This window comes from Nerophis ophidion, linkage group LG02 (assembly GCF_033978795.1).
Source record: "Nerophis ophidion isolate RoL-2023_Sa linkage group LG02, RoL_Noph_v1.0, whole genome shotgun sequence".
In the NCBI taxonomy this organism is placed as follows: domain Eukaryota; kingdom Metazoa; phylum Chordata; class Actinopteri; order Syngnathiformes; family Syngnathidae; genus Nerophis; species Nerophis ophidion.
In genome coordinates, this window is record NC_084612.1 from 71,148,566 (window position 1) to 71,174,161 (window position 25,596).

At 39.3% G+C, this 25,596-nt stretch overlaps 1 protein-coding gene across 3 annotated transcripts in view; it reads right to left on the reverse strand.

Annotated features, from left to right (window-relative positions):
* Positions 1-5,972: 5,972 nt before the first annotated feature.
* The window catches only part of slc12a5a (solute carrier family 12 member 5a), a 223,447-nt gene continuing 203,823 nt past the window's right edge, over positions 5,973-25,596 (reverse strand). Inside the window, exons 16-26 of one of the 3 annotated variants that reach the window (XM_061889895.1) lie at positions 22,465-22,569; positions 22,216-22,384; positions 17,269-17,464; positions 17,028-17,197; positions 16,831-16,962; positions 15,032-15,139; positions 13,088-13,213; positions 10,627-10,829; positions 10,503-10,517; positions 10,214-10,347; positions 5,973-6,759 (exon numbers count right to left, since the gene is read on the reverse strand). In XM_061889895.1, coding sequence (XP_061745879.1) covers positions 6,668-6,759; positions 10,214-10,347; positions 10,503-10,517; positions 10,627-10,829; positions 13,088-13,213; positions 15,032-15,139; positions 16,831-16,962; positions 17,028-17,197; positions 17,269-17,464; positions 22,216-22,384; positions 22,465-22,569 — 1,450 coding nt within the window. In that variant the 3' untranslated portion in view covers positions 5,973-6,667. Of the gene's footprint in view, positions 6,760-10,213; positions 10,348-10,502; positions 10,518-10,626; positions 10,869-13,087; positions 13,214-15,031; positions 15,140-16,830; positions 16,963-17,027; positions 17,198-17,268; positions 17,465-22,215; positions 22,385-22,464; positions 22,570-25,596 lie in introns of all 3 variants that reach the window. The other 2 variants (XM_061889876.1, XM_061889886.1) reach the window with 2 other exon arrangements.

Consider the following 25,596-nt stretch of genomic DNA (forward strand, 5'->3'; position numbering starts at 1 on the left):
AGTTGATATATATATATTATATATATATATTTCTTAAATAGATTATCCAGAGAATAGTGCTCAATACCGTGGTAGAGCGCAATATATGTCTGTGTGGGAAAAAATCACAAGACTACTTTATCTCTACAGAACTGTTTCATGAGGGGTTCCCTGAAGTAGTCTTGTGATTTTTCCCACACATATATATATATATATATATATATACATATATATATATATATACATATATATACACATATATATATATATATATACATACATACATATATACATACATACATATATATATATACATATATATATACATACATATATATATACATACATACATATATATATACATACATATATATATACATACATACATATATATATACATATATATATACATACATATATATACATACATACATATACATATATATATATATATATATATATGTATATATATATGTATATCGTATTTCCTTGAATTGCCGCAGGGCATATAGTATGTGCCTGCCTTGAATTACTGCCGGGTCAAATTCGCTTCCCAAAATAATTAGCGCATGCTTATTAGTATTACCGCCTGGTCATACTCCATTTTCAAAATGGAGGAGGCTGATTTCCATACCGGTAATTTGAAATCGCATAAAGGGAAGAAGTTTAAGAGCTATTCAGTAGGATTTAAGGTCCAAGCTTACATCACACTCAAATTTTTATTGCATACCTTTGGTAAGTGCCAGAGTGAGAGGAGGTTTTAAAATAATTAGCGCATGCTTACTTTTACCGCATGCCTTTGGTAAGCACAGGAATGAGAAAAGGTTTTAAATTAATAAGCAGCCCGGTGGCAATTCAAGGAAATACGGTGTATATATATATATGTATGTAAGTATATATATATATATATGTATATATATATAAAAGTCAGGGGTGTCAAACTAATTTTAGATCAGGGACCACATGGAGAAAACTCTACTCCCAAGTGGGCCTGACTGGTAAAATCACGGCACGATAACTTAGAAATAACCACAACTTCAGATTTGTTTTCTTTGTTTAAAAATAGAACAAACACATTCTGGAAATGTACAAATAATAATGTTGTAATTTTTTTTTACACTTACATTTTGCGCTTAATAGTGTTCTATCTTTATTTCTGAATAAATGATGTGATAATGTTCATCAGTCATTTTTAATCTATTAAGATGAAAAAATATTATTAAAATGACATTACAGGATGTTATTTATGTAGTTTGCTCATTTTCCCCTAACCCTAACACGTGGATTATTTTTATTTTTTTTTAAACATATGTAGCATCATCTACAAAGATACAAATAATTGCTATTGCGACATCTAGTGGACACATTTAGAACAGAAGTGTTCTTTCATTCAAAAATTTCAGCTCATTTTTATACTTAAAGTCATTCCGCGGGCCGGATAAAACCTGTTCGGGGCCGTACGTTTGACACCCCTGATATAAGTCACCCGACACCGCTGATATGTATTTCTATACCCTTTTTTTTAATGGTACATACTCATAAATCCCCACTAATATTACTTCTTTTATGTACAAATACAAACACGTCACTAGCAGCATTCACCACAAATGTTCCGACATTCGAGCAAAACACGGAAATAAATATTTTTTTTAAATTTCTCTATAAACTATTTCAATTTGTACTGATTTCCCATATACTGTATATGTAGATATATATATATATATGTATAAATATGTATAGCATGTATCTATTTATAGTTTTACTACAAGTGCAAGTGACTCAAAAATAAAGTGACGTAGCAAATAGACGCGTTAAGAAAAATAAATAGCGATAAATCCAAATTTGAGCTAATATGTATTGCACATTCCTTTCCAGGTGCAAACGTTGGAGGCCTAATAAGAGCATTAAAATGGACTATTTATGTCTCATGTCCGCGCAAGATGCATGGTTTTTAATGACCGCAACAGGTGGAGCGCCGAACTCTTCCAAACACGGTTGTTTGGATGCTAAAAAACTGTGAATGCAAAATCCACAGCCGTGTTGGGATCCTCACTAAAATCTCATTTTGGCGCAAAAGAAGGCTTATTTTTGAATAATATAGTCCGACCCAGTGGTTCTCAACCTTTTTTCAGTGATGTACCCCCTGTGAACATTTTTTTTAATTCAAGTACCCCCTAATTAGAGCAAAGCATTTTTGGTTGAAAAAGAGAGATAAAGAAATAAAATACAGCACTATGTCATCAGTTTCTGATTGATCAAATTGTATAACAGTGCAAAATATTGCTCATTTGTAGTGGTCTTTCTTGAACTATTTGGAAAAAAAGATATAAAAATAACTACAAAGTTGTTGAAAAATAAACAAGTGATTCAATTGTAAATAAAGATTTCTACACATAGAAGTAATCATCAACTTAAAGAGCACTCTTTGGGGATTGTAATAGAGATCCATCTAGATTCATGAACTTAATTCTAGACATTTCTTCACAAAAACATCAATATTTATGGAACATGTCCACAAAAAATCTAGTTGTCAACACTGAATATTGCATTATTGCATTTCTTTTCACAGTTTATGAACTTACATTCATATTTTGTGGAAGTATTATTCAATAAATATATTTATAAAGGATTTTTGAGTTGTTGCTATTTTTAGAATATTTAAAAAAAAAATCACGTACCCCTTGGCATACCTTCAAGTATCCCCAGGGGTACACGTACCCCCCCATTTGAGAACCACGGGTCTGATTAACTGAATAAAAAGCACAATTCAGATTTGGACCAAATCAAAGTTGTGTTAATAAACAACAACAACAAAAAAACACAAAAATATGTATAATTTTCTTTTTGAATTAATGATCTAAAATAAAAATAAATGAATCATTAAAACATATTTAAAAATGGGAGGAAACAATCAATTGCTCAACTGCCTTAAAAAGGGTGTTTTCTCGGTTTTTCAGCAAATTGTGCTGAATTTAAAAAAAATACTGAAAAATAATGTTAATAAAAAAAATTATATTGTTTTTTAAAGTCCAACAAAACTTGAAGACTTCAAAGCAAACCATGCAAGTATCCCAAATTATTTAACTCAACTTAACTTTTTCTTTGGCTTTTTTTACATACGTGTGTGTCGCCAGCAAATGTCAGAAAGTTCATTGCATTTTGAAGGAATTTAAGAGTGTTTTCCACCACAAAGTGGTGTGGATATCAACATGGCGTCACCATCCAACCCTCGATTTCAAAACCTGGTATCAGTTTGGGAGGAGATCTGACCATTTAAAGTCAAACAATGGCGGCTTCACGTTGAACGGCGTTGGCAAAACGTGGTGGTAATTAACCCACGCCCGTCATTTAGTCTGTGATCATCCCAAAGGGAAGTAATGACAGCTTATTTGAAGTCGAGGAGCGTTTTTTGCTGCTAGGCTCCGCCCACCACGGATGGGTACCGATGAGTACTGACCCACCTGGCACCTCAGAGTGATATCATCATTATTGTTTGTACCAGTTGTGATCAAGATGGGAATGTGTGGAGTCGAGTTACGAAAGTCAAACATTTTTGCGACGAACCATCAGATCAAGGTTTGGCACCATGCCCCGCCCACATCCTGTGGCGTATAGGCCAGATTCCTTCGCAATTTAGCATCGCCCGCTCGTCTCCTGTCTGGCGTTGTAGGACCTGTATTTTTGGCCTAAAAAAACCCCAAGATGATTAAAGGCCTACTGAAAGCCACTACTACCGACCACGCAGTTTATATATCAATGATGAAATATTAACATTGCAACACATGCCAATACGGCCGGTTTAGTTTACTAAATTACAATTTTAAATTTCGCGGAAGTAGCGGACATTTTGTTCCAGCCCGATCACAGCTATAAGTCGTCTGCTTTAATCGTATTATTACACAGTATTCTGGACATCTGTGTTGCTGAATCTTTTACAATTTGTTCAATGAATAATGGAGACGTCAAAGAAGAACGATGTAGGTGGGAAGCGGTGTATTGTGGCTGCCTTTAGCAACACAAACACAGCGGGTGTTTTCTTGTTTACATTCCTGAAGGTGAAGCTTTAATTTGGAACAGAGCGGTCAAGTGAACATGGTTCCCGACCACATGTCAACTGGCAATATGGTAATATCGCGAAATGATCAAGTATGACACATAAAATCGACCTGCTATCCCTGTTTAAATCAGAAAATCTCATTTCAGTAGGCCTTTAATGTTTGTTTTTAAATATGAGGTTCTCGGGACTTGGACTGATAGACGTCTCCAGCGATTGGCGTGACGATACGTGAATCTGGTGCTGGGGACTGTTTTAAAAAAAATAATAATTTTTAAGGGGGCACTAGAGAGTCCATTTTTGGAAAATATATTTTCAAAAAATATAACATTTGGTAAGTTTTCGTGTAAGCTGAGGACCTCAAAAATGCGACAAAAAATATTAGCAGAATAGACAGCAATAGTTTTGAGTTTTTCCTTGACCTTATGTGGGCGCTGATCTGTGGATGTTGTTGTGGCTTGCGCAGCCCTTTGAGACACTTGTGATTTAGGGCTATATAAATAAACATTTATTGATTGATTGATTTTTTTTTTTTTTTGCCTGCAGTACCTTTAAATGCCACTGGGTGACAGTACCGCTCTGCCTTCCTGTTTGTTGCCAAACATGTTTCGCCTTGCATGTTTCGCCACACAAGTTTGGGTTTGTCCGAGTGGAATAATCAACTGTGTCCAAATACAAAAAAACGTTATGATGTCATTTCCTGTTGGGTCATTAAAAAAACCCTCAAATCGAGCGGGGACTTTCGCACGAAACTCCTCACCATATAGCTAAAAGTTCTGCGTGTTTCGACACAAAACACGTCGAGTCTACTGCATAGAAGTGTGTCTCTCGCGGACAGAGTGGCTCGCTTTGCTACGGAAGCCGCCGTCCTTCGACGCTTTTCCACATGGATCCGATATATTAATAATAATGTGAATAATCATTTCTCTTAAGATCTTTTCACGTGGATTCGTCAGCACACTTTGTTCTACGATTGTATCGAACTGTAAATCATATGGCACGTTTATAACGTATACAACTTATATGTAAACATATATGTGTGTATATATGTGTATATATATATATATATATATATATAAATATATACATATGTATGTATATATATACACGTAGATATGTATATATATACATATATATGTATATAAACACATATATATATATACACGTATATATATATACATACATATATATACACACATATATATACATACACATATATATATATATATACACACAAGATTATATATATATACATACACATATATATATATATACATACACATATATATATATACACACAAGATTATATATATATACATACACATATATATATATACATACACATATATATACAGTATATACATATATATATCCATACACACATATATATGTGTATATATATATACATACACATATATATATACACACATATATATATACACAGTATAAACATATATATATCCATACACACATATATGTGTATATATATATACATACATACACACATACATATATACACACATATATACATATGCATATGTATATATACACATAAATATGAGATGTACATATGTATATATATATACATATATTTGTTTACATATAAATACATACATATATATATATGTATATACACACACATATGTACATCCCATATATATGTGTGTATATATATGGGATAAATGGAAAATACGATCGATAGGTTCTGTCTATAAACAAATACATTTTTTGTTCTCTACGTGAAAAAATAACACTTTGAGTGCGGGTGCAGTGCGAGTGGGGGGGTGTCACCCCTTAAATAAATAGTTTTACAAACATGTGTGTGTTTAAATATGTCACAAAAATACTACACTCATACCCGACGAGGCGTCAGAGCTTGTACATTATTTACAAAGGGCTGCTGGTCGGGATCTTGTCGTAGCCTGCTAACGACGCGCTAGTCACAGTTGAGCTAACCTTCGTCTTCTCCGTGTTTTTTTTTTTTTTTGGCACCGACAGCGGCCTTGCAGACAAACAGCCACTGAGAAAAGACGGCGCTGAGGTCATGCTAGCAAGTCCAGCGTTTTCAAGTTGGATTTCACAGTTCCAATACCTAAAAAGAAAAAAAAGAAGAAGGAAAAAAAAAAGAAAAAGCCTTCCCGCTGCCCGTCATAGCAGCGCCGTTTTACACGTTTCTTTGCTTTCTTTTACTCCTAACGTAAAAGACACCACCTGCTGGTCACGTTTGGTAAAACAACCGAGTGAAAGGGAAAACAAAAACAAATTAAGATGCTTGCATGCATTTGCAGCCACAGCTAGCGCAGCAGCTAACGACAGACCCGACAGGCCAACGCGCCCGCTGCCTCGCGCCCGACTAACGCCGATAAACATTGATAAACCAACAGGAAGTAAGACGCTCGAAAGCGAGACACGCCGCGACGCCGGGTTGGACGGACCCGAAGCGTCCGAGAGCGATTCTGCTCGTCGGGGAGCCCTGAAGCGGAGTCGGGCTGTGGGAGTGGACGACATGAAGCAGCGTGACTAGATGGGGGGGTGGGGGGGCAAAGGAAGGGGGGGGGGGGGGTGTAGGGGGCACACATAACGTGGGAGCAGGGCGAGGGGGTGAGGGGGTGCGGAAGGGGGAGGGTTGCTTTTTCAGGAGTAGATGGTGATGACCTCACGGCCGCCTCCGCGGACCAAGAGGACACGATTGAGACCCTCAGTGAGGACCTCAAGGAACTCCATGTCTGGTAGACCAAGGTAAGGGACCACAACAATCCATTTGGACCTGAATTTGTCCTGAAAGCAATTGACATCGTTATTCAATGTTTTTTATATATATATATATATATATATATATATATATATATATATATATATATATATATATATATATATATATATATATCTACCAAGAACCCACCCACAGTCAAGGAATTAAAGGACTTTGAGAACGACATGCTCAAAATGATACAATCAGTCAAATTTAAGCCAGCCCGCAACCTATTCCTCACCAAGCTGAAAAATGACACGGAGCGCATCAAGAAAGTAAGCAACCTCATCATAGCCGCCGATAAAACCACAAACTTCTACAGAATGGACATACCAGAACATAACTCTTTACTGGACAAAAGCATCACCAAATCATACAAAAAAGCGCAACCCAACACTTTACAGAACATCCACCTGGAAAACAAGCGGATCGCAACCGAACTGGACATTGAGGACAGGGTGGACGCCACAGCCAACAAAGAAGCCTTCATCACATTGAAGGACCACAAACCCAACTTCGCAAATAACCCAACATGCCGACTAATAAACCCAACTAAATCCGAAATAGGAAAAATCAGCAAAATAATCCTGGACAGAATCAACGCAAAAATCAAGGACAAAACACCACTCAACCAATGGAGAAATACAGCAGCAGTAATCAAATGGTTCAACAACATCCAAGACAAACAACAACACAACTTTATCTCCTTCGACATCGAAGAATTTTACCCTTCCATCACGCAAGACCTACTGACCCAAGCACTAAACTTCGCCTCGGACTACGACTCAATCACAAGCAACGAAAGAAAAATCATCATCCACGCAAAGAACTCCATACTCATCCACAACAGTACACCATGGCAAAAAAAGAACAATTCAACATTTGACGTTACTATGGGGAGTTTTGACGGCGCAGAAACGTGCGAACTCGTTGGGAGTTTCCTCCTCTCCCAGCTTGCTAGCCTCAACCTGAACCTTGGTATTTACCGTGATGATGGACTGGCAGTGTGCCGCGCCTCGCCAAGGAGCAGCGAGAACACCAAGAAGCGCATATGCCAAATCTTCAAAGAAAACGGCCTACGGATCACGATTGAAGCCAACAAGCAAACCGTCAACTTCCTCGACGTCACTTTCAACCTGAGAAATAACAGCTACCAACCATTCACGAAACCCAACACAACACTCCAATACGTGCACCACGACAGCAACCACCCACCCACCACCACGAAAAGAATACCTACCGGAATTAATAAAAGACTATCGATGCTGTCATCCAGCAAAGCTGAATTCGACCAAGCAACCCCCCCATACCAGAAAGCACTTGATGAAAGCGGATACAACTTCACCCTCACCTATGAACCCACCCCAGGAAACCAACCAAAAAAGAGCAGAAAACGAAACAACATCATCTGGTACAATCCGCCATTCAGCAAAGACGTCTCAACCAACATCGGCCACAAGTTCCTCACTCTGATCGACAAACACTTCCCCAAAGGCAACACCCTTAGAAAAATATTCAACAAGAACAACATTAAATTGAGCTACAGCTGTATGAACAACATGCAACAAATCATTTCAAACCACAACAAAGCAATTGCAAAAGGACTGCCTACCCCCAGACTAAACGACTCTGAAACCAATAATGAATGTAACTGTCGCAAGAAACCTGATTGCCCTCTCAACGGAAGGTGCTTACAGACATCAGTCGTTTACCAAGCAAAGGTAACACGCAAGGACATTAACACATCCGACACGTACGTAGGATTAACCGAAGGAGCGTTCAAAACAAGATGGAATAATCACAACGCCTCCTTTAGAAACCAGACTTTGCAGAATTCTACAGAACTCAGCAAACACATTTGGAACCTCAAAGACAATAATGTTGAATATTCAATAACATGGCAAATTCTTGCATCCAGCACACCTTACAACAGTGGTAATAAAAGATGCAACCTATGCTTAAAAGAGAAACTGTTTATTATATATCATCCAGATCTATCATCTCTCAACAAGCGCAGTGAAATCATTTCAACATGCCGCCATAGACGGAAACACCTCCTAGGTAACACATGAGCCAATCACCACACCCTACGCCTGCTTGTACCCACCCACTCTGTGCTCTATATAAACCATTGTATGTGAATGCTTCCATTAAAATCTCCTGATGATTGAGGGAACCCCACATGAAACAGATCTGTAGAGATGAAGTAGTCTTGTGATTTTTTCCCACACCTACATATATATATATATATATATATATATATATATATATATATATATATATATATATATATATATATGTATGTAGGTGTGGGAAAAAATCACCTATGATATGATGATTGAGGGAACCCCTCATGAAACAGATCTGTAGAGATGAAGTAGTCTTGTGATTTTTTCCCACACCTACATACATATATATATGTATGTAGGTTCCCTCAATCATCCTGATGATTGAGGGAACCCCTCATGAAACAGACCTGTAGAGATGAAGTAGTCTTGTGATTTTTTCCCACACCTACATATTGCGCTCTACCACGGTATCGAGCACTATTCTCCGGATAATCCAATCAAGACATATATATATATGTATGTATATACATAAATGTATATATATATATACATATATATGTATGTATGTATGTATATACATAAATGTGTATATATATATGTATATGTATATACATACATATATATATATATATATATATAGATATATGTATGTATACATAAATATATATATATATATATATACATACATGTATCTATACAGACATATATATACATACATATACATATGTATATACAGGAAGGTCTTAGATACATACATGTACATACATACAGCCATATATATACATATATACATACATACATATACATATATATACACACATATACATACATACATATATGTATTCATACGTATATATATACAAATACATATATATAGATATATGTATGTATACACAAATATATATATATATATACATACATGTATATATACAGACATATATATATACATACGTATATACAGGGAGGTCTTAGATACATACATGTACATATATACATACATACAGACATATATATACATATATACATACATACATATGTATATATACATATATATACACACATACATACATATATATATTCATACGTATATATACATACATATATATACATATATATATATATATATACATATACATACATACATACATACATACATATATACATAAATACATACAAACATATATATACACATAAATACATACATATATATACATAAATACATATATGTATTCATACGTATATATATATATATATATCTGATGTTAAAATATTTTTTCTTGAAGTAAAGCAAAACTACACCTTGAATATAAAAATAAAATATTTCCCTGCTGCATTTCCATGCCAAACATAAAAGGATACAGTTATCGTCACCGCTTCGGTTCTTGGGCGCTCCAGGCATGTTGAGGAGGACCAACTTGGCCTCCGAGGACTTTTTGATGATGGCCTCGTTGAGTCGCAGCGCCGTGTGCATGCGTCGCACGTTGGACTGGTTCCTGCGGGGACGCAGAGAGAGGAGAGGGGTTGTCGGCACGCGCAGAAGGAGGACAGGCGAGAGGGTCTGACAGATGCTCACTCGCACACGTAATCACCGTCCCCATGCGCTCATGTCAATATGCTAATGAGGCTCATGAGGACTTTGGGTACTTACAAGTTCTCCCATTCACTGCAGCAGGGCAAGAAGGGAAAGACACATGAGAACTAAGGCGAGCGTCCTGCGCTACCAGGTGTCAGGACGCCAGAGAGGACGCCAGCAAAGACTCCGGGGAACTCACGGCTTCATGTTGAAGATGTCCTTGATGCCCACAGGCGTGGCGGCGCAGGGCGACTGGCCGGCCTCGTTCTCGCACTTCTCCGTCCAGGTCATCTGGACCTGCTCGCCGGGGCTGGGAGTCGCCTCGGCCGGGTCGAGCGGAGCGGCGGGGGCGGCGGCAGCGGCGGGGCTGGCGGGGGTGGTGTTGTCGTGGATGAGCTGGACCTGGGCAGCGGGGGGCACAGGGGGAGAGGTCGACGTTGACTATGAGACGGGAGGAGAGGAGGGGGTCGGGGGAGACGGATGTGGGCCGGGCCGTGGGGAGTTAACACGTAAATCAACCAGTTGAAGGCGGACATGTTGGGATGTTAAGGTCAAGTCACACGATGTTTGAGAAAGACAGAAGACAGGAAGTGTGTGAGGAGACGCCAGCAGCTACAAGATCAGAGCAACCATTGCATGAACACACAGCACTTCTGCATTTGATGACAACAACTGGAATCATCATTTAAAAATATTACATTTTTAAATTTGTTTTATCATCAAAACCAAAAAAACAGAATTACATTTTACAACCTAACTGTTCTTACCAAAAACACATTTTCGATATCTCTGGACAAATGATGAAGGTTTAATAGTTGGCTTCATTATAAAATTGTATATCAAAATGTTAATATTAGCAAGCAGAAATGTGGATATTTTATTTGTTTGCCACTTTTTCTGTCAGACTTTCTAGCATAAGTCTGGCAAAGCTATCTCGTAACATGTCAATTTATTATGATCATTTATTAAAATTCCTAACTATGTGTGTGTGTGTATGTATAGCAATCAATCAATCAATGTTTATTTATATAGCCCTAATTCACAAGTGTCTCAAAGGGCTGCACAAGACACAAAAACATCCTCGGTTCAGAGCCCACCTCAGGGCAAGGAAAAACTCACAACCGAGTGGGATGTCAATGTGAATGACTATGAAAAACCTTGGAGAGGACTCTGACGTTGAGTGGGTTTAACATAATATTGTGAAAGTCCAGTCCAATATATATATATATATATATATATATATATATATATATATATATATATATATATATATATATATATATATACACACACATAGTGGGGAATATTAATAATTTATCATAATAAATTGACATGTTAAACAACTTTTTATCCTACGCTTTGCACCCTGAGGCTTAAAAAAACGGTGCGGCAAATTCATGGATTTGTCTTCGCTGATTGTGTGTGTGTGTGTGTATATATATATATATATATATATATATAAATATATATATATATATATATATATATACACACATATAGTGGGGAATATTATTAAATTATCATAGTAAATTGACATGTTACGAGATAGCTTTACCAGACTTATGCTAGAAATTCAGACAAAAAAATGTGGCAAACAAATTAAATATCCACATTTCTGCTTGCTAATATTAACATTTTGATATACAATTTTATAATGAAGCCAACTATTAAACCTTCATATATACATATATATATATATATATATATATATATATATATATATATATATATATATATATATATATATATATATAGTGGGGCAAAAAAGTATTTAGTCAGCCACCGATTGTGCATTCTTTCCTTACCACAGATCAATCGTCCTGTCCCCTTAGCAGAAAAACACAACGAGTTGAGTTGATACCAAAATGGTTACATGGATGATACCGCAGAGGATTGGGAGAATGTCATGTGGTCAGATGAAACCAGAATATAACTTTTTGGTATAAACTCAACTCGTGGTGTTTGGAGGAAGAAGAATACTGAGTTGCATCCCAAGAACACCATACCTACTGTGAAGCATGGGGGTGGAAACATCATGCTTTGGGGCTGTTTTTCTACTAAAAGGACAGGACGATTGATCCGTGTTAGGGAAAGAATGAATGGGGCCATGTATCGTGAGATTTCGAGCCCAAACCTCCTTCCATCAGCGAGAGCTTTGAATGGTTGACTAAATACTTATTTTCCACCATAATTTACAAATAAATTCTTAAAAATTCCTGGATTTTTTTTTTCCACATTCTGTCTCTTACAGTTGAAGTGTACCTATGAGGAAAATTACAGACCTCTGTCATCATTTGAAGTGGGAGAACTTGCACAATCGGTGGCTGACTAAATACTTTTTTGCCTCACTGTATATATAAAGCGCCTTATTGCAGTCAAACTTGACAAGGGACATGTAAGCAAATATTAACATTGCTGTTTGTATACTTGGTCACATTTTCAGTAGAGCCATAATAAATTCATAAAAGAACCAAACTTCATGAATGTTTTTTTTGTGACCAACAAGTATGTGCTCCAATCACTCCATCACAAAAAGAAAAAGAGTTGTAAAAAGTATTGGAAACTCGATACAGCCATGACATGATGTTCTTTACAAGTGTATGTCAACTTGTATCTTAAAGCAGAGCTGAAAATATTGAAAATTGACAGACTTCCTCTACCTCCTCCTCTGGCTTCTCCTCCTTGCTGACAGCTGGCGTTTCTTCGCTTACACTCGGCTGAGCGGTCACTGAGGCGGGGTTCTTGCGGCGGATGGAGCCGCGGGATGAATCGGTGATGCTCTGGATCTGTGAGGATGCAGAGGAAAGGAGGCAGAAAAAAAAAAAAAAAAGAGTGACGTGAGGTCTTGAGGAGCAGTGATTTAGTTTCTGCGGCTGATAAAAGTGCAAATCAAACTTGATTGATGTATTTTTAGCACTTTTCATACACGAGCAAGCGGCAACACAAGGTGCTTTGAACTAAAAAAACAGCAAAAATAACAATAACAAAAAATGGCACTGAGGAGTGAAGAAAAACACTGAAGAACTAAATGAACGCCCCAAAAAAGTGGTTTGGAACCTGTTATAAAATATTCGTCAAATTAAAATATAAATAATCCATCAATATAGTGGTTCTCAAACTTTTCCCACCACATAATGACCAACAGTAAAAATACAGTAGCGTAGTTGCCCCTAGTATTCATTCAAAACAAGGCAACGGTTCTATTTAACAGGTATATTGAATATTTTCGGCCACGCAATTTGAACAGTAACACTGTGTTTGAACATATCATATTCCACACCATAAACGCATCTATTTGTGTTAGATATGTCCGATAATACACGACTGCCGATATTATCAACCGATACATGCTTTAAAATGTAAATTATCAGTTTCAAAAAGTAAAATGTATGACTTTTTAAAATGCCGCTGTGTACGCGGACGCAGGGAGAAGTACACATTTCGGGAGAACATCCGCACTGTAGCACAACTGAACAAATACTCAGAACCGCTTGCAGCACTAACTCTTCCGGGACGCTACAATATACGGCCTAATGACCAAACCCCGCCTCCCTTAACCTCCTCATGCTCTCTCAGGGGCATCACAACAAAATTAGGCATAATAATGTGTAATAATTCCACGACCGTATATATCGGTATCGGTTGATATCGGAATCGGTCATTAAGAGTTGGACAAAAATCGGAATATCGCCAACAAAGCCATTATCGGACATCTCTATTAATAATCCATCTATACAGTGGTTCTCAAACTTAACCCACAAAGTATCACTATAATGACCAACATTTATAGTCCATCCATCCATCCATCCATTTCCTACCGCTTATTCCCTTTTTTGGGGTCGCGGGGGGCGCTGGCGCCTATCTCAGCTACAATCGGTCCGAAAATATAAATAATCCATCAATACAGTGGTTCTCAAACTTTTCCCACCACATAATGACCAACAGTAAAAATACAGTAGCATAGTAGGCCCTAGTATTCATTCAAAACAAGGCAACGGTTCTATTTAACAGGCATATTGAACATTTTCGGCCACACAATTTGAACAGTAACACTGTGTTTGAACATATCATATTCCACACCAAAAACGCATCTATTTGTGTTAGAGATGTCCGATAATACACGACTGCCGATATTATCAACCGATACATGCTTTAAAATGTAAATTATCAGTTTCAAAAAGTAAAATGTATGACTTTTTAAAATGCCGCTGTGTACGCGGACGCAGGGAGAAGTACACATTTCGGGAGAACATCCGCACTGTAACACAACTGAACAAATACTCAGAACCCCTTGCAGCACTAACTCTTCCGGGACGCTACAATATACGCCCTAATGACCAAACCCCGCCTCCCTTAACCTCCTCATGCTCTCTCAGGGGCATCACAACAAAATTAGGCATAATAATGTGTAATAATTCCACGACCGTATATATCGGTATCGGTTGATATCGGAATCGGTAATTAAGAGTTGGACAAAATCTGGATATCGGCAACAAAGCCATTATCGGACATCTCTATAAATAATCCATCTATACAGTAGTTCTCAAACATTACCCACAAAGTATCACAATAATGACCAACATTAATAGTCCGAAAGTTCCTACCTCCCTCTCACGCTCGGTCTTGGTCAGGTTGATCTGCTTCAGCATCTGCGAGCGCTGCTCCATCACCAGGGTCTTCTCGTAAGTGTAGGCCGAGATGTCGCTGTCGTGCTGCGGACATACACGCCACAGAAGCAAAGAAGCTGTCATCTCTACTGAGGTCTACAACACATCATAGCAACTCCAGATGCAAAATACTGTAGTTAAAAAAAAACATTAATGCAAAATACAAAAATAGGAGAGAAAAATGCAACAAAAACAGAGTGTCCAAACAGTTTTAATTGAGGACTATAAGCCATAACTTTTTTTTCCTACGCTTTGAACCCTGAAGCTTAAAAAGCGGTGCGGCAAATTCATGGATTTGTCTAGCTGATTGTTTGTATTCGATAGTTTTCATCAAAGCCAAGCAGAGACATTCAAACCGTGCTACGAAATAGAAAAGAGGCATTACATTTTTTATTTAAATCAGGGGTGTCAAACTCAAATACAGAGTGGGCCAAAATTGAAAACCAAGGTTATACAAATGAACCTTTTAATAGGGATCCAAACAAGTTTTGCATTGAATATTGAACAAGCAAGGCTTACATAACTTTATAGTGACATGCAAAATCCGGTTTCAAATAATCAAAATAAACTTTTCCCACAGGCTAATAATAAATTTGAAAATAAAATAACAACGAATAAATCAACCATTCAGGCCTTTTTTACTGCTCAGTTTGCGACACACTGATCTAATCTGATGTGCCCAAGCCAGATACCTGCCATCTTTTCTTGGATGCTAGTTGTCATGTCACTGTGATTATTTTTTATTTTTTGGACACTCCGTTCCTGTTTTTGCACTTCCATGTTTTTTTTTTTACCATGACTACCCATCACGTTTTGCACTCGCACACCCGTTTTCACTTATCATGTCACTGCTATTTAAGCCTGTCTGTTTCTGTTGTTCGTCCTTTCAACATCACCTCCTTCACACCGTCTACCACCTGCTACGCACTTTGTAACGATCCATGCCAATGATCCATGTCCCGTTCACAATTTCATGTCAAGTAAGTTTTTGTTTATAGTTCATACTTTCTGCCTTTGTGCAAGTCTTTGTTTTTAGTAGTCAAGTTTTGTACTTCTGCCCTTGTGCGTGCCTTTTGTTTATTCCTTTTATCCATCCATCCATTTACCTACCACTTATTCCCTTTTGGGGTCGCGGGGGGCGCTGGCGCCTATCTCAGCTACAATCGGGCGGAAGGCGGGGTACACCCTGGACAAGTCGCCACCTCATCGCAGGGCCAACACAGATAGACAGACAACATTCACACTCACATTCACACACTAGGGCCAATTTAGTGTTGCCAATCAACCTATCCCCAGGTGCATGTCTTTGGAGGTGGGAGGGGCCTATCCCCAGGTGCATGTCTTTGGAGGTGGGAGGGGCCTATCCCCAGGTGCATGTCTTTGGAGGAGGGAGGGGCCTATCCCCAGGTGCATGTCTTTGGAGGTAGGAGGGGCCTATCCCCAGGTGCATGTCTTTGGAGGTAGGAGGGGCCTATCCCCAGGTGCATGTCTTTGGAGGTGGGAGGAAGCCGGAGTACCCGGAGGGAACCCACGCAATCACGGGGAGAACATGCAAACTCCACACAGAAAGATCCTGAGCCTAGGATTGAACTCAGGACAACTCAGGACCTTCGTATTGTGAGGCAGACGCACTAACCCCTCTGCCACCGTGAAGCCTTATCTGAGATATTTCATCTTGATTTTTGCAGCGTACAAACCGAAATAGGTTTGAATAAATGCGTTTTTTAGGAGCTCACCATTTCCACCACCTCCACCATGGCATCGATGCGCAGATGATAGAGGAAGGTGGTCAGGTCTTTCTTCATCTGGATGCTGTTGTCGTCCAACTGGGCCACGGTGAAGATGCGCATCTTGCACTTCCTCCAGACCTTGAGCAGTACGGACAAAGTCAGAACCGGAACAAGAAGTCGGACAGGAGAAGAAGGTCTGGTACCTTGTGCTGGCGGAGAAGGAAGGGGAGCAGCATCAGCATGCCTCCGTCGTGGACGATCCACCAGACGTCGATGTGACCCTCGGTGAAGCGCTCGCCGTTGGACGGGAAGGCCGAGATGTTCTTGGGCACCAGCAGAGCCAGGCGGGCCGCCGTGGTCTCTCTCACCAGCTCTGCGGGAGACTCGTGCGATTACAGGGGAACGTGCCGCCCCGCACAACGGCCATGTTGGAGGTCAGCCCACCGATAAAGTTCCTACAGGTCTGGTGCTCGTCTCCCTGCCGCCAGTTGCGCGGCCAGGACACCAGCACGGCGTTGTGCTTGAGGCCGCCCAGGCCGCTGGCCTGCAGCAGGTGGGAGGTGGCGTCGCGCATGTTGGACGACACCGTCACCTGGCAGAAGCCCTTCAGCTTCTCCGTCTCCATCAGCTTGTGCAGCGCCTGCGAGGACATGGCTTCACTGTCAACTCATCCGCCCGGTAATGCCCACTATGAGCCACTACTTTTTTTTTCCCCACGCTTTGGACCCCGCGGCTTATAAAACAGTGCGGTTAATTTATGGCAGTGGTTCTCAAACTTTTGTCTAGGGCTGCGAATCTTTGGGTGTCCCACGATTCGATTCAATATCGATTCTTGGGGTCACGATTCGATAATATGTCGATTTTTTTGGATTCGATTCAAAAACGATATTTTTCAGATTCAAAACGATTCTGTATTCATTCAATACATAGGATTTCAGCAGGATCTACCCCAGTCTGCTGACATGTTAGCAAAGTAGTAGATTTAAAAAAAAAAAAAGCTTTTATAATTGTAAAGGACAATGTTTTAACAACTGATTGCAATAATGTAAATTTGTTTGAACTATTAAACGAACCAAAACTATGACTTATTTTATCTTTGTGAAAACATTGTGTGTTGTCAAGCTTATGAGATGCCATGCAAGTGTAAGCCACTGTGACACTATTGTTGTTTTTTTTATTTTTATAAATGTGAAGTGAATTATATTTATATAGCGCTTTTCTCTAGTGACTCAAAGCGCTTTACATAGTGAAACCCAATATCTAAGTTACATTTAAACCAGTGTGGGTGGCACTGGGAGCAGGTGGGTAAAGTGTCTTGCCCAAGGACACAACGGCAGTGACTCGGATGGCAGAAGCGGGAATCGAACCCTCAAGTTGCTGACACGGCCGCTCTACCAACCGAGCTATACTGCCCCAATTGTCTCATAATAATGTCAATGAGGGATTTTTAATCACTGCTATGCTGAAATTATAACTAATATTGATACTTCCATCCATCCATTTTCTACCGCTTATTCCCTTCCGGGGTCGCTAGGCCAGCTACAATCGGGCGGAAGGCGGGGTACACCCTGTTGTTGATAATATTCATTTTTCTTTCACTACTTTTGGCTTGTTCTGTGTCGTGTTTGTGTCTTTATTGCAGTTCTGAGTGTTGCTGGGTCAGGTTCGGTTTTGGAATTGGATTGTATTGTTATGGTATTGCTGTGTATTGTTTTGTTGGATTGTTTTAAAAAAAAAAAATAAATACAAATTTTTTTTTTAATCTATTTTTTTAAAATTAGAATCGATTTTTTCCAACACCCCTACTTTTTTCAGTGATGTACCCCCTGTGAACATTTTTTTAACTCAAGTACCCCCTAATCAGAGCAAAGCATTTTTGGTTAAAAAAAGAGATAAAGAAGTAAAATACAACACTATGTCATCAGTTTCTGATTTATTAAATTGTATAACAGGGCAAAATATTGCTAATTTTTAGTGTTTTTTCTTGAAGTATTTGGAAAAAAAAGATATTAAAACAACTAAAAACCTGTTGAAAAATAAACAAGTGATTCAATTATAAATAAAGATTTCTACACATAGAAGTAATCATCAACTTAAAGTGCCCTCTTTGGGGATTGTAATAGAGATCCATCTGGATTCATCAACTTAATTCTAAACATTTCTTCACCAAAAAATACATCTTTAACATCAATATTTATGGAACATGTCCACAAAAAATCTAGCTGTCCACACTGAATATTGCATTGTTGCATTTCTTTTCACAGTTTATGAACTTACATTCATATTTTGTTGGAGTATTACTCAATAAATATATTTAGAAAGGATTTTTGAATTGTTGCTATTTTTAGAATATTTTTAAAAATTCTCACGTACCCCTTGGCTTACCTTCAAGTACCCCCATTTGGATTGGGATGATGTTTTATGTTCCATTATGTTTTATGTTCCGTCCGACAGAGACACCAGGGTATCTGCAGGTTTCAGCAAGTCAAATTTAAGACGTTTTAAGACCTTTTTTAATGCCACCTTGAATGAAATTCAAGACCGAAAAAAATAAAAATATCTATAAATATAAGCGATGGTTGGGGATCCCACTGTACTACAACCTCAATGACAATCAGTCAAGTTTACTTTTTGTATGTTTATTAATAAACAAACTGATAAGCACCACTCTGCCAAACAGCTTATCAAAAATGTTGAGAGATCCAAAAACTTTGACATCCAAAACAAACCAACACCAACGCCAGTCAAAACTTACTAACCGAGGTGAGGGTAAAAATAAATTACATTTGGTCAATAATAGTGCAATAATAGTGCAAAACCGTATTATGACAACAACAACAAAACATTGAACACACACTCAAATGAGCCTCAGTTGAGCTTCAGCTGGCTGATCTCATTCACGAGTTCTGCCTCTACTTTTTTCAGCTCACTTATTTTTTTCTTTGTATCTCTTGAAGAGATACAAAGAAAAAATGAGTGAGCTGTAATCACTCACTTTTACTCAAAGAAGTGCCGTAACTTTTACTCAAAGACAAGCCCCGAAAAAAAAACAAAAAAAATGGCCCGACAATTTAAGACCATTGAGTACTGAATTTAAGACCATTTTGGGAAATTCTAATAAATGTAATACTTTTTAAGGCCTTAATTTTAGATACATGAATTTAAGACTTTTTAAGGATCCGCGGATACCCTGGACACAGAAAAGTTGTATTATTGTTTCGTGCTCTGGGTCCCATTTACCCGACGAGTTTGCTCACTGCAAAATGTACAAAACCCCAAACCAATGAAGTTGGCACGTTGTGTATTTCATAAATAAAAACAGAATACAATGATTTACAAATCCTTTTCATTTTTTATCAATTGTATAAACTGCGAAGACAAGATCGTTAATGTTCAAACTGAGAAACTTAAGGTTTTTTTTTGTAAATAATCATTAACTTAGAATTTATTGGCAGCAACACATAGCACAGGGGCATTTTTTACCACTGTGTTACATGGCCTTTCCTTTTAACACAGGGGTGTCCAAACTTTTTCCACTGAGGGCCGCACACTGAAAAATCAACGTAAGCAGGGGCCATTTTGATATTTTTTTTATTTCAAATACAATATATGTGTAAAAATATCGACATTTAGGTCCAAAAAATATTTAAAATGTGTATATCTAAAAATATATATTTTTTTAAATTGCAGAAAATATTTTTTTTTACTTGCAAATTTTTTTTTTAATTGAAGAAAATTGTTTTTACAATTGCAAATTGTTTTTGTACATGCATATTTTTTTTTTTTTACTTGCACATTGATGGTCGTGAGCAAAAAAATTGGTAACACTTTAGTATGGAGAACATATTCACCATTAATTACTTGCTTATTAACATGCAAATTAGTAACATGTTGCCTCTTAATTAGTAATTTTAAGTACTTATTACTGCCTTCTTCTGCATGGCCTTAGTATACAACCAGTAAGCCATTAAAAGCCTACTGAAATGAGATTTTCTTATTTAAACGGGGATAGCAGGTCCATTCTATGTGTCATACTTGATCATTTTGCGATATTGCCATATTTTTGCTGAAAGGATTTAGTAGAGAACATCGACGATAAAGTTCGCAACTTTTGGTCGCTAATAAAAAAGCCTTGCCTGTACCGGAAGTAGCAGACGATGTGCGCGTGACGTCACGGGTTGTGGAGCTCCTCACATCTGAACATTGTTTACAATCATGGCCACCGGCAGCTAGAGCGATTCGGACCGAGAAAGCGACGATTTCCCCATTAATTTGAGCGAGGATGAAAGATTCGTGGATGAGGAAAGTGAGAGTGAAGGACTACAACAACAACAAAAAACGAGGGCAGTGGGAGCGATTTAGATGTTATTAGACACATTTACTAGGATAATTCTGGAAAATCCCTTATCCGCCTATTGTGTTACTCGTGTTTTAGTGAGATTATATGGTCGTACTTGTACAACCTGAAGGTCGGCCCCGCACCTTTCTTCAGCACCAGTCGACGGGTGGTGGCGATGCCCATCTCTGCCCCTTCGCGAGGGACCCTCTTCGAAACACGATCTTTCGAAACGATCGCTGCATAATACACTGTACTTTGTGTGTGTGGTCCAATCCAACAATGTTCGCTTGACATCTCTGTTCCATAGTAAAGCTTGACTGTCATCTTTCGGGAATGTAGACAATGAAACACCGGCTGTGTTTGTGTTGCTAAAGGCGGCCGCAATACACCGCGTCCCACCTACAGCTTTCTTCTTTGACGTCTCCATTATTCATTGAACAAATTGCAAAAGATTCAGCAACACGGATGTCCAGAATACTGTGGAATTATGCAATTAACGCAGACGACTTATAGCTGGGAACGGTGCTGGAACAAAATGTCCGCTACAATGCGTGACATCACGCGCACGCGTCATCATAACGCGACATTTTAGCATGATACTTCCACGCAAAATTAAAAATTGCAATTTAGTAAAGTAAATTGGCCGTATTGGCATGTGTTGCAATGTTAATATTTCATCATTGATATATAAACTATCAGACAGCGTGGGTTTCAGTAGGCCTTTAAAAAATGTTCCCCATACCAAAGTGTTACCAAAAAATGTTGTGTGTTTTTGGAGTTTTGCCACAGCTACAAGGGAGGATGCATGTGCATGTACGAGCCAGTCTGCCCCCCAACAAGAGGATAAAGACAAAGCGTCGGACTACAATGGCAGACTCATGCAAAGCTTTGGCGACGTTGTCCCACTTAGGATGGAACAAATTCCCCAAAATTTTCGGGAAATACACAAAAAAAGGTACCAATAGGTAAGAAAAAAAATGCTTTTGCATGACAAGGTCCCCTTTAAGAAGGTCCATGTTTGAGGCGAGGGTGCAAAGTGGAGCCACACCCACCTGCTCTGCCCGCTGGGCCTGCTCGTAGTTGTCCAGGTAAGTGCCTTCCAGCGCCGTTCCCACAATGGTCAGACCTTTGCCCGCCTTCAGCTGGTTGGTGAGCGAGAGCAGCCGAGGCTGCTCTATGTTCTGCTCGCTGTCCGTGCTCACCAGCACCAGCAACTGAGGCCTGGGCGCAAGAAGGGGTCACACAAAACCCGAGGTCAGTGGAAAAAAAAGTGGCGTTAGCATCGCCGCTTGTGTGCTTACCGCCAGTTCTTGGTGTGGGGGGGCCCCTCCTCCAGGCGCATGAGAGCGTAACGCGCGGCGCTCAGAGACAGACCTCGGATGCCGTCACCCCACTCCTTCTCCGCACTGAAACAAGCAAACAATAATTGTCGTACGCATATTCACTCGGCCTAATGCATGGCCGGAAACCAACATTGAATGACCGTGACCTTCGATCCCTCAAAAACCGACATCAATCTCTAAAGGATATCACCGCATGGAACACTTCAGAAAACCACTGTCACTAAAAACAGTTCATCGCTACATCTGTAAGTGCAAGTTAAAGCTCTACTATGCAAAGCGAAAACCATTTATCAACAACATCCAGAAACGCCGCTGGCTTCTCTGAGCTCAAGATCATCTAAGATGGACTGATGCAAAGTGGAAAAGTGTCTATGTCAGGACTTGGGCTATGGGATAATTTGTTTTACCAATGCAAAGGGAAATTGGCACGAGCGAGACGTGAATTTAAGTACATGTTTGTTTTTAAACACTAGAACTAACAAAAAGGCAAACAAATGGCGTGCACAATGGGGGAGAACAAACTTAATAATAATAATAATGGATTAGATTTATATCGCGCTTTTCTATTGTTTGATACTCAAAGCGCTCACAGAGAAGTTGGAACCCATCATTCATAAGCTACATCTGTTGCCACAGCTGCCCTGGTGTAGACTGACGGAAGCGTGGCTGACAGTCTGCGCCTACGGCCCCTCCGACCACCACCAATCATTCATTCATTCATCATTAATTCACCAGTGTGAGCGGCACACCGGGGGCAAGGGTAAAGTGTCCTGCCCAAGGACACAACGGCAGCGATTTGGATGTCAATAGGTGGGAAGCAAACCTGCAACCCTCAGGTTTCTGGCACGGCCGCTCTACCCACTACGCTATGCCGCCTAGACTTGACTACTGAAAACAAAACTAGCACAATGGCATGACTATAGACAAACACAAAACTAAACAACTGTGACATAACAAAACCAAAAACCTACTTGGCATGAGCATGAGGGAAACAGCATGGCTTGGCATGAATGGAGTTGTGTAACATGAAAAGTCGCCAGGCTGACCACCTGGCAACTACAGGTTTAAATAATGAACATGATAATTGCAAGCAGGAACTGAGGACAGGGCAAAGTGAAAATTAATGAGTTGGCATGATAACAAAGAAAAACAAGGAAGTGCAGGAACAATAAATGAATGTCCAAAAAATAAAACCCAACATGACAAAACTAAAACCTGAACCGATGGTGTTGACATTCTGTGGTCTGACGAGTCCAGATTTCAAATTGTTTTTGGATATATTTGACATTGTGTCATCCGGACCAAAGGGGAAGTGAACCATCCAGACTGTTATCGACGCAAAGTTCAAAAGCCAGCATCTGTGATGGTATGGGGTGCATTAGTGCCCAAGGCATGGGTAACTTACACATTTGTGAAGGCACCATTAATGCTGAAAGGTACATACAGGTTTTGGAAGAACATATGCGGCCATCTAAGCGCCGTCTTTTTAAAGTTAAAGTACCAATGATTGTCACACACACACTAGGTGTGGTGAAATTTTTGACCCATCCCCTTGATCACCACCTAGGAAGTGAGGGGAGCAGTGGGCAGCAGCGGTGCCGCGCCCGGGAATCATTTATGGTGATTTAACCCCCAATTCCAACCCCTTGATGCTGAGTGCCAAGCATTGAGGCAATGGGAGCTTTAACTTGCACTTCCAGATGTGGCGAAGAACTGTATTTAATGACAGTGGTTTTCTGAAGTGTTCCTGAGCCCATGTGGTGATATCCTTTAGAGATTGATATTGGTTTTTGACACAGTGCCGTCTGAGGGATTAAAAGTCACGGTCATTCATTGTTAATTTCCGGCCATGCCGCTTACGTGGAGTGAATCCTCCAGATTCTCTGAACCTTTTGATGATATTATGGACCGTAGATGTTGAAATCCCTAAATTTCTTGCAATTGCACTTTGAGAAACGTTGTTCTTAAACTGTTTGACTATTTGCTCACGCAGTTGTGGACAAAGGGGTGTACCTCGCCCCATCCTTTCTTGTGAAAGACTGAGCATTTTTTGGGAAGCCCAATCATGGCACCCACCTGTTCCCAATTAGCCTGCACACCTGTGGGATGTTCCGAATAAGTGTTTGATGAGCATTCCTCAACTTTATCAGTTTTTATTGACACCTTTCCCAACCTCTTTGTCACGTGTTTAAACGGCATTAAATTCTAAAGTTCATGATTATTTGCAAAACTTTTTTTTTTTTTATCAGATTAAATGGGCTTCACGGTGGCAGAGGGGTTAGTGCGTCTGCCTCACAATACGAAGGTCCTGCAGTCCTGGGTTCAAATCCAGGCTCGGAATCTTTCTGTGTGGAGTTTGCATGTTCTCTCCGTGAATGCGTGGGTTCCCTCCGGGTACTCCGGCTTCCTCCCACTTCCAAAGACATGCACCTGGGGATAGGTTGATTGGCAACACTAAATTGGCCCTAGTGTGTGAATGTGAGTGTGAATGTTGTCTGTCTATCTGTGTTGGCCCTGCGATGAGGTGGCGACTTGTCCAGGGTGTACCCCGCCTTCCGCCCGATTGTAGCTGAGATAGGCGCCAGCGCCCCCCGCGACCCCGAAAGGGAATAAGCGGTAGAAAATGGATGGATGGATGACCATCAAATATGTTGTATTTTTAACATATTCAACTGAATATGGGTTGAAAATGATTTGCAAATCACTGTATTCCGTTTACATTTACATCTAACAGAATTTCCCAACTCATATGGAAACAGTCAATTAGAGATGAACGGATAATAAGTGGTCTATGTCGCCCTCTTGTGGTAGGATAGGGTAACTACTGTGTAAGAATATGTACTAACAGGGCTAAAGTTGAGCTGGCGAATTATATCGTCAAGCAGAAACATTGTTGCAAACAAACACTCGGTTAAGGCTACATTAAACACATTATAGGCATTTTAGCATTAATAACAGTGCTATATTCAACGTATACTTACATTTTAGTCAGGAAAGAACACGACGCTGTTCACACAATCAGCCAAGAGCCCATATTAAGCAGAAATGATACAAACAGGAAATGACGTCTCAGACTAGATCGTCAAATTA